Source organism: Malania oleifera, chromosome 12 (genome assembly GCF_029873635.1).
Source record: "Malania oleifera isolate guangnan ecotype guangnan chromosome 12, ASM2987363v1, whole genome shotgun sequence".
Taxonomy (NCBI): domain Eukaryota; kingdom Viridiplantae; phylum Streptophyta; class Magnoliopsida; order Santalales; family Ximeniaceae; genus Malania; species Malania oleifera.
This window is the reverse complement of record NC_080428.1, coordinates 80,052,422-80,063,120: the sequence shown is the minus strand read 5'-3', so window position 1 is coordinate 80,063,120 and position 10,699 is coordinate 80,052,422. Positions and strand designations below refer to the sequence as shown.

At 35.1% G+C, this 10,699-nt stretch overlaps 1 protein-coding gene across 2 annotated transcripts; it reads left to right on the top strand.

Moving 5' to 3' along the window:
• The first annotated feature begins 247 nt into the window (after positions 1 to 247).
• Positions 248 to 10,651, top strand: LOC131145230 (proteasome subunit beta type-7-B-like). 2 transcript variants are annotated; one of them, XM_058094375.1, is made up of 9 exons: positions 248 to 467; positions 671 to 832; positions 3,533 to 3,674; positions 4,223 to 4,319; positions 4,420 to 4,489; positions 4,594 to 4,698; positions 4,885 to 4,983; positions 5,111 to 5,198; positions 10,419 to 10,651. In XM_058094375.1, exons 2-9 carry the CDS (start codon positions 689 to 691, stop codon positions 10,490 to 10,492), a joined length of 819 nt encoding a protein of 272 aa, XP_057950358.1. In that variant the 5' UTR covers positions 248 to 467; positions 671 to 688; the 3' UTR covers positions 10,493 to 10,651. The 2 variants fall into 2 exon arrangements, with proteins under 2 accessions (XP_057950358.1, XP_057950359.1); XM_058094376.1 differs by lacking the exon at positions 10,419 to 10,651 and adding an exon at positions 9,718 to 10,175 and having other exon boundaries at positions 282 to 467.
• Positions 10,652 to 10,699: the final 48 nt, after the last annotated feature.

Genomic DNA, 10,699 nt, shown 5'->3' with positions numbered 1-10,699 from the left:
GCCATGACCCTTTGATACCTTAAAGCCGAAATAAGAATGGTACATGCCCCCAGGCATATGGTCGGGTGATAAGGGTGAGCCTTAGAACATGTTAGTAACTCTAGTGGATTTGGGTTCGATTCCTACCGCTCACGCTGTACATCCGCAATTTACCTCTTGTGTGTTGATTGTGGGCATGGCTGGCGTAGGCAACATATTAGTCTGGGTAAAAGAAAATACCTGGACACCGTTGGATACTATTGCTAAATAAAAAAGAATGGTGCATACATGACAAACGGGTCAGCTTGACCCGAGAATTGCTGGGTAGCCCCGCCAGGCGCAGACGGCTGACCCCTCTGTTTTCTTTCTTACGCTCCAAGTTTCTGCCATTGGCAACTTCCCAAGCCTTCTCAGAGTTCGAACACTTCTCTCACTTCTCTCACCCAGACAACGAACGATCTGCAACGGTTAACTCACTGTTCTCTCAGGTAGCGTCCGCATGTCAGCAGTCCAATCATGTACCTCTCTAGGATTCTGTTTCAATTTATTCAAAATACATCCTTTTTTCTCAATCTATATTTCGTACGATTATGTGAAGCTTTACAGTCATTTTGATTACCATTTTTTCATTCTAACTGAGATCTCTGCCATTGTGTGTGATTTTGAACGTTTGGTAATCTAATGGTTTTAGGTTGGTGTTGGACTGAAAATGTCGAAGGCTGCCATTGATGTTCCTCCCAAGGGTGGGTTTAGTTTCGACCTGTGTAGAAGGAACGAAATGCTTTCGAGCAAAGGAGTTCAGCCTCCTTCATTTCGCAAGACAGGAACTACTATTGTTGGTCTGATTTTCCAGGTACTTGTATCGTAGTGTTTGCCATTTCCGCGTATTTGCCCATATGGTTGATTTGATTTAGATTTTTTTTAATTATGGCATTTTGTTTGATAAGAGTCTGAGAATTATAATAGTTTGCACAAAATGACTTGATTGGTTGGTCGGTCTCTTGTGTATGATTAAAGAACGTAGGGGAAATTGCTGTTTTTTTGCTATCAGATTAAATGACTTTAAACTTTGCAGAATAATCATTTGGATTAATTTTTCTATGTGAATAAAAATTATTGCTACAAAAATTATGAGACAATTTCAAGCATTTTGTCATTTATATTGAAAACCTAATCTATATCTTTTTTCCCCCTTTTCTCATCTACATATAATTATATATTGAAAACCTAAGCTATATCTTTTTTCCCCCTTTTCTCATCTACATATAATTACAATTGCTTCAGTCATAGAGAATGATGTAATATGATTGGAGAATACAAATAAATAGGAGAGTGTGGCTTTGCCTTGTCTTTGCCCGAATATGCACATAAGTAATGGTCATCTCTTATGCGTGAAGTCTCTCTTGAATTTTGTCTGTGCATGAGGCCATACTCAACCTTGATTAGCTAGTCAAACCATTGTTACCAGGGTCATAGCAGCCTACCTACTGACTCATGGGTGGCTTAGAAGCTTGTGACAAGAGAAAGAGGCTTCCTGCTGCTGTGAAGCCTGTGACGAGAGAGAGAGAGAGAGAGAGAGAGAGAGAGAAGAGAGCTTCGTGGTGCAGGATATGATATTTTTACTTAAAATGAAATATAAGCACCATTTATGCAAAATTATCAATTACCACTTGAAATGTCACAAAGTGGAAAAAATATCCCATTCAGTGTAATATTAGATAATTTCAATACTCAAAGCACTTTGTATGGAGGCACCCTTGTGATCTTTGAAATAAAGAACTTATAGAATGAATCTTTGCTTCTGCATTCTAAATTCTAAAGTGCAAATTTGAAGAGCTTCTGTTCACTTCTCCTTAGGGATTATTAGCAGTGTATCTGAGAGGTTTTATTTTTAATAAAATCATAATGCACTCTTAGAGGCACCACTAACAGGCAGGGCTGCAAATGAGCCAATTCATTCACAAAGCTACATGGTGCTCAGTTTGATAATGGCTCTTTTTCACTATGATAAATGAGCCAAGCTCAAGCTTAGATTTAATCGAAAACTAAATGAGACAAGTTTGAGCTATATGATACTTGAATTGCCAAGCTCGCAAGCTTGCTCATTTAATTAGCTTATAAGTTGGCTTATTATAAACTCAAACAATAAGCTTGTTTAATAGGGTCATGAGTTAACTCATCAAGTAGGTTCATCAACTTGTTTGTGTATTGACTCAGAATTTGAATAATCTACTAGTCTTATTGAGGGGCTCATTAATTTATATATATATATATATATATATATATATATATTCAATTTACAGCTCATTTTAAATTACATTATTTTATACTGTTGTGGTTGCAGATGAAGTGAATCATTTGTTTGTTGATACTAACGAGCAATTTTTGGTTTAATTTTAAAACTCATTAATAAACAATGGAAATTTGAACAAAAGCAGACTCAGATCAGCTCATTTAATTCGCAAGCCAAGCTTGAGCTCAATTTTAGAGCTCATATATTAAACAAGCAATGTTTGAACATGTTAAAGCTCACTTCAGCTTGACTCTAGTCAGTTGCAGCCCTACTAGTAACAGCTGCATTCAATCTGATACCAATCCCCATCCAATTGTCTGCAGATGCACAATCTTATAAAATCTTATTTACCATGCTTCCTTAAACCTTAAGTGGTTCTTCATGGAACTTTTGCTGGGCTCTTTTGCACGTCCAGATCTCGACTTTCTCTCTTTTTTCTTTGTGTGGGTATTCTAGCCTATTTCCTAGGCCAACTAGGCAACTAATCCCACAAAGCCAGGCAGTTCCTCTGCTCCACCACAGTCATGATTACCCAGGTATCCATCCAGTGGTTGCTCTGCGAGGATTGTTGATTTCATGGAATTTCAAACTCTTGACTCACGATCCTTTAACTTCTTATTGAGGCCTAGCATGCTGTTAGGCTAACCTTTATTGCGTTACTTTCTTTATTTTCTTATTTCTTTCATTAACATCCAACATTTTTTGCTTCCTAAAATATTTTTGCAGTTTGCTTCTTGCAGAACTGCCAAAATATGCCTCTGAACTTTGGCACTCCACTATTGCAATTCCCATTCCTGTAATTGTCACAGATGTTTAATCTTCAGTGCACAATCTACTCATTATCCCACATTCAATTGTGTATCTTCCTTTGAATGTGGTAGTTTGCTTCTGTCAGTGAAGGTATTATTATTATTATTATTTTTTTTTTTTTTTTTTTTTTGGAGGATTTGGGGGGGGGGGGGGAGAGGGAAGGGAGGATGGAGGAGATTCCAAAGTGAGAATAAAGTACATGTACAAGTAATTATGAGGATCCAGTGCCCCCTGGTGTCTCAGCTTGCATCTAAGTCCTCATTGCATTGAAACTATTGATTTCATGTCAAACATATATTTGAAATTAAGTTTTATTATGTGGAACTTCCAATGCCCCCTGGTGTCTCAGCTTGTGTTTACCACTTTGTAAGTCGCCTTCACATTGAAGTTATTCATAAGCTTTTATTTGAAATCAAGTTTTACATCACCTTTTTCTAAATATATGTTTAGGATGGTGTTATTCTTGGAGCAGACACTAGAGCAACTGAAGGACCTATAGTTTGTGACAAGAACTGTGAAAAAATTCACTATATGGCACCCAACATTTATTGCTGTGGAGCTGGAACTGCTGCTGATACAGAGGCAGTAACAGGTAAGAGTTAATTTCTGTCTTCTATGAGGTGGCTGTGATTTGCTGCTGGTTATGCTAGCATGCATTGCATTATTCACATCTGTTGTGACCTTTGGACAGTTTGTCACACTTATGATATTTATCTTACATTTGCATCACTATGATGTGTGTTATCTTAAAGAAGTTGGATGGAAGCCCGTAATTTTTTGGACTGATTTTACCCTCTTTGTGGGCTGACTTGAAAGAATGGGTTCATGGGTTAGTTGAGTTCTAAGCTGAATAGCATAGTGTTTAATTAATTTGTTAGAATTATATTTATTTGGGGTTTATATTGAATTAGTGTGTCTTATAGTTGTTTTATTTAATTTGCATGGATATGTTTTCAGTTTTGTTATTTTACTCGTTCATATAATTTAGTATATGTTGTAGTATTATAAAGGAGGTTGGTTATTTTGAATTGAATTGGAATTGACCATGTGTTTTCCCTCCTCTCTCTCTCTCTCTCAATCTTCTTTTCTACTTCTTCTTCCTTCTTTCCCTCCCTCTCTCCTCCATCCTACATCTCTTAGACATGGTAAGTTCCCAGCTGCAGCTGCATCGGTATCAAACTGGTAGAGAGTCAAGGGTTGTGACTGCTCTTACCCTTCTGAAGTCTCACCTTTTCAAGTAAGCATATATTTCTAAAATGCTGTCTTTGGCTTTGACATTTGTTGCATAATTGCATCAAATGATTCGAGAAGGCCTAACTGTTCAGTTACATGTCCAGCTACCAAGGTTATATTCAAGCTGCCCTGGTGCTTGGTGGTGTTGATCTCACTGGGCCACATTTGCACACTGTGAGTTGGGTTAGAGTGTTTTAGTTATGCGCATCTTAATCATAGAATGCTCTCATGATTTTAGTATTAAGTTTTTGCGCACTGATTTGTTTTTTGTTGAACAGATTTACCCTCATGGATCTACAGACACACTACCATTTGCTACAATGGGTTCTGGTTCCCTGGCTGCAATGGCTATTTTTGAGTCAAAGTACCGAGAAGGGTTGACAGTAAGTAGGCATACAGTCGCTTGGAATTGCTTTGGGATTTAAATAAGGAATTAGACAAGATTCATTTGTCTCAATTGTGAATTTATTTGATACTAAGTAGACTTAGATTTTGGTGGTGCAACTTCTTACCATAAATGGTGCTGTATGTCTTCGTGTGAAAATGAATTTCCAAGTATTTCTATGCAGAGGGAAGAAGGAATAAATTTGGTATGTGACGCTATTTGCTCGGGCATATTCAATGACTTGGGAAGTGGAAGCAATGTAGATGTTTGTGTAATAACTAAGGTTTTTCATTTGTTTCCACAGCCCTCGAATGGAATTAAATCTTTATCATGTTTCTCCTGTATATATTTACTTTTTTGGGGGCGAAAATCGTCTTCTAAACTCCTTTTGATAATTTGTGATGTTGTAGGGGCACAAAGACTACCTGAGGAACCACATATTGCCAAACCCTCGTACTTATGTCAGTTCCAAAGGTTTTACATTTCCAAAGCCAATAGGTTAGCTGCTTCCTGCCTTAGTTCCCTATATCACTTTTGCTCTGCTATCCATAACCATGTGTAACACAATGTTCTAATTTTTAATTTTTTATGGTTTTTGTCATGTTATTTTGCATCTCGAAAAGCGATATAGATGACTTTGAATGGTATGAAATAGCTTCTGAAGCAATGAATCCCTCAAATGCATTGATATCAGTCAAAATGCAACACCTTCGTGCTTAACTGTTAGTCTACTATTTGAATCTTTTACTATGCTGTACCTCTTGGACATAGTGATGTACCAGTGGAAAGATGTTGCATTGGATGATTTTGATAACTCACTTGGGTTTGCCCTCGTTACCCAATTACAACAAAGGTAGTTTCTTTTCTTTACAAGAATAGTGCAACTAACTCAAAGACAAAACTCCTGTATGACAATCATTGGTAAAAAAAAAAAAAAAAAATTCCCAATTAGTACAGAGGAGGAAGAAAAAAAGAGGAAAACCACTTTGGTTCAAATCGGGATGAATCTTATATTGTTGTGCTCATAGTATATGTGATATGTCTCTTAGTGCTGCACATGTTAGTGCCACCCAGCCCCTCCTTTTTGCCCTTGTGACTTGTTATATATTTGAACCTCTTCCCTTTTATATCAAAGTAGAAACTAGCCATTGAGTAGTTCAAATTTCATTTGCTGTTTGAGCTTTTACTTAAAATTCTCCAAGTATTGTGATCTTTATGGTTTGTGCAAATTGAACATGTACTCTCAACCATAGCTTCATTTCACCTGAAGTAGACGATATTATGAATCTTTGAATTCCCATTCCAAAATAGACTGAGTTTTCTCCTTCAAGTTCGAATTTCAAACATAGTCCTAGAAGGGCGCAAGCTTACCAAGTTGAGCTCGGTCAAATATTCTCCAAATATGTGATTGCATGTTCAATTGAAAATTCAATCATATAAGACGACTTGGTATAGAAAAATTTCCACAATTATATCCTATATAGATCACACAAATCTCCTTGGGCACAAGAATTTGGAAACTCATATTTGCAACTTCTAAGCCCTTAAAGATGTTCTTCAATTTATGAAGCATGGTTACTCTTGGAAATAAGCCTTATACATGTAATGTGCCCAAATGTTTTGGTACAAAATGGGTACATTGGTTCATATTTGTAATTTTTAAAAACTAATTTGTGTTTAGTTTAAGTTTTTATGGGTTATAATTGGAAAATATGGTTATAAGCTTTATTTCTAAAGCCAACATCATGGTGGAGCTACGTAGAGTTCAATGTTGTCAATTAGATAGGTATTTGTGATTAAAAAAAAAAAAGTTCAAAGTTTTCTAACATTTGAGAGGTACATGATTGCCATGGCATCCAACCTAGTGGGGCTTAAGGCTTGGTCTATTTGTTGTTGTATGAATGGCATCTTATGTGCAGGATAATTTAGAGAGAATTTATTTAGTTGACTATTTAGTCATCATAATATTTTAGTTATATCATGTTATGGAAACATTAAGTGACATTTTATCTAGTTGGAGTCTACATATTTTGAATAAAATATGTTATGAGGTGCCAACCATTTTTTCTGTTTTTTATTTCTAAAATTAACAACAACAACAACAAAACCAAGCCTTAGTCTCACTAAGTGGGGTCGGCTATATGAATCATTTTCCGCCAATTTATGCGATCATGGACCATTTCTTTTGATAGATTCAAGAATATTAAATCCTTACTCACTGTCTCCTCCCAAGTTATTTTAGGTCTACCTCTACCCCTTCTACTACCCCCCACAGTAACTAAGTCACTCTTCCTCACAGGTGCATTATAAGGCCTACGTTGCAAGTGTCCATACCATTTGAGTCGTCCCTCCCTTATCTTATCTTCTATAGAAGCTACACCTAATTTACCACAAATATATTCATTCCTTAATTTATCTTTCAATGTTATACCACTCATCCATCTAAGCATTCTCATTTCGGTAACTTTTACTTTTTGGATATTATGTTTCTTCGTCGCCTAACATTCCGATCCATATAACATAGTTAGTCTTATAGCTGTCCTATAAAACTTCCCTTTCAATTTTAAGGGTATTTTACGATCACATAGCACACTTGAAGTACTTTTCCATTTTACCCAACCTGCTTTAACTTTATGCATTACATCATCTTCAATTTCTCCTTCAGCTTGCATAATAGATCCAAGGTATCGAAATTTACAAGTGCTATTTATTTCTTCATCATCAAGTTTAACTTTGTCTCCAATATTCCTCCTATCATTACTAAAATTACATTTCATATATTCTGTTTTATTTCTACTTATCCTAAAGCCTCTAGATTCCAAAGTTTCTCTCCATAATTCTAACTCAACCTTTACTACATCCCTAGTTTTTTCAATTAATATAATATCATCTACTAACAACATACACCATGGAACCTCCTTTTGAATACTCTTAATCAATTGGTCCATCACTAAAGTAAAAAAATAAGGACTCAAAGCAGATCCTTGATGTACACCTATGGTAATTGGAAATTCTCTAGTTTCTCCATATATAGTCCTTACACTAGTCATTACTCCATCGTACATATGCTTAATGACATCGGTATACCTACAACATATACCATTTTTTCTAAAACCCACCATAGAACTTCCCTATGTATCCTATCATATGCTTTCTCAAGATCAATAAATATCATATGCAAGTCCCTCTTCTTTTCCCTAAACTTTTCCATTAATCTTCTTAAAAGATAAATAGATTCTGTGGTAGATCTCCCAGGCATAAAACCAAATTGATTTTCTGAGATCTTCGTTTCTAACCTTAATCTTTGTTCAATAACTCTTTCCCATAGTCTCATCGTATGAGTCATAAGTTTAATTTCACAATAGTTATTATAATTTTGAATATCTCCTTTATTTTTATATATAGGTATTAAAGTGCTTTTCCTCCATTCATCTGACATTTTCTTAGTTTTTACAATTGTATTAAACAAATTAGTTAACCATATAATTCCGTTATCACCCAAGCATTTCCAAACTTCAATTGGGATGTTATCCGGTCCCATAGCTTTCCCATTTTTCATCTTTTTTAGTGCAAACTTGACTTCGTTAACTCTAATTTTGCGAATAAATCTTATATTTTTAGTCTTTTCCTTATTTGACAACTCTAAGTTTAAGCCTTCTATTTGGTTTTCGTTAAATAATTTACTAAAGTAACTTCGCCATCTTTTTTTAATATTTTCGTCCTTAGCCAAGACAATAACATCCTCACTTCTTATGCATTTTACATTTCCTATGTCCTTGCTCTTCTTTTCTCTAGTTTTAGCAAGTTTAAATATATCTCTTTCCCCTTCTTTTGTACCTAATTTATCATACAAACTATCAAATGATCTATATTTAGCCTCACTAACGGCCCTTTTTGCATCTTTTCTTGCCTCCTTATATTTTTCAAAGTTATCTCTATTTCTACATTTTTGCCACGTTTTATACCAAATTCTTTGTCTTTATGATTTTTTGTACATCTTTATCCCACCACCAACTTTCTTTGCTATTCGAGAATCTTCCTCTTAATTCACCTAAACTCTCTTTTGCTATCTTTTTAATAGAACTAATTAATATATTCCAAAGAGTATTTGTATCTATCCCATCCTCTAAGGTCCAATCCACATCTTTGATCATTTTATCTTTAAATTTTATTATATTTTCTCCTTTTAGGTTCCACCATCTAGTTCTCCTATACTGGTTTATTTTATCAATGTTCTTCCATTTTTTAATACATATATCTAACACTAAGACTCCATGTTATGTGGTTAGGCTTTCACCTGGAATAACTTTACAATCCTTGCATGATAAACGATCTACCCTCCTAGTTAAAAAAAATTCTATTTGACTTCTATTTTGTCCACTTTTAAAGATTATTAAGTGTTATTCTCTCTTCTTAAAGCAAGTATTCATTATATTAAAATCATATGACATAGCAAAGTCTAAGATCATCTCCCTTGACTCATTTTTGTCTCCATATCCATATCCTCTATGTATCCTTTCATAATTTTTATTATCTCTTCCAACATGTCCATTCAGATCTCCTCCTATAAATATTTTCTCAGTCCCTGGTATGCCTTGTATAATACTACCCATATCTTCCCAAAATTGTCTCTTAAGATTTTCTACTAAGCCAACTTGAGAAGCATAAGCACTAATGATATTTATTATCTCTTGTCCTAATACCATCTTGATTTTTATAATTCTATCCCTTACTCTAGTTACATTCACAACGCTATCTTTTAAGTTTTTGTCTATAATAATGCCTACTCCATTCTTATGTTTTTCTTTTCCAGTGTACCAAAGTTTAAATCCTGATTTATCGATTTCTCTAGATTTCTCCCCCACCCACTTAGTTTCTTGAAGGCAAATTATATTAATTCTTTTTCTAATCATTGTATCCACAATTTCCATGCTTTTACCCGTAAATGTCCCTATATTCCAAGTTGCTAATCTAATCCTAGTTTCCTGAACTAACGTCTTTACCTTCCCATGTCCAGAATGATGCAGGAACCCTTGCATATTTGACACCGTACTCGGGCGACGACCTAGCCCACCCTCGCCCACTTTTCGCTATACTCGGGTGGTTAAAGTGCAACGCGTCGCTCGTAGGGGACGCCCTAGCAAATATTCGGCAAGGATTTATATCATAGTGATCTGACAAATTTTACGCTGGCTGTCAGTTACCTAACGCAACCCTCCTTAACCCGGGCTTGGGACCGACTGTGTGTGAAAAAATTAGGACATTAAGTGCATCATAGGTGGAGTTTTATTTCTAAAATTATGTACTAATATTTTTATTTGTCTTGCTCTAGATTCCATCTTCCATTGTTTTACTTTGATGATAGAAGTAGTTCAATGATTCCAGCAGATGTTTTGTTGTCGTGGTGTTATGTAGTTTTGATGTACTTTCCCCTTGAGCTAATATATATATAGAGAAAAAAAACATGTTCCAATATTCTATTTATATACATATACATATATATATATATATTAATTGTTTAATTGAATGAATACCTGATGTACGATATTCTAATAAAAATATGTTATAGTGCGTCTCTCATCCATGGTTTCCCAGCTGCTTTCTCAAGGAAACATATTTTTTACGACATGTGAAAAATAAAATAGATGCATCCGCAAAGTTATGCAGTTCCTGGTAAAATCTACTGATTGTGATATTTTTCCCCTGTTTTGATTGCAGAGGTTCTAGTGACAAAGGTTACACCCTTGAAGGAAAAGGTGGAAGTGATAGGAGGAGATGCCATGGAAGAGTGAATTTTGATTGAGCTTTGTTGCGTGGTTTTATTATGCTTTTCACACTCCCAATACTCTAAATTTATCTTGTATTTCAAATCAGGAGTGACATTTGAGTGACCCATAACATTGTTGTAACTAATATTGTTAAATTATTTATTGCTTTGATCTTGTTCTAAATAGCATTTTGTTTGTGTTAGTATTTGGGACGTGTCAAAAGATATTTGG

Bases quoted from the DNA above. Each gene is read 5' to 3' on its own strand.
- LOC131145230 (XM_058094375.1), top strand. From the start codon at position 689: ATGTCGAAGGCTGCCATTGATGTTCCTCCCAAGGGTGGGTTTAGTTTC. The intron at 4,984-5,110 runs GTTTTTCATTTG...GTGATGTTGTAG, and splicing joins ATGTTTGTGTAATAACTAAG to GGGCACAAAGACTACCTGAG. The intron at 5,199-10,418 runs GTTAGCTGCTTC...TTTTGATTGCAG, and splicing joins TACATTTCCAAAGCCAATAG to AGGTTCTAGTGACAAAGGTT.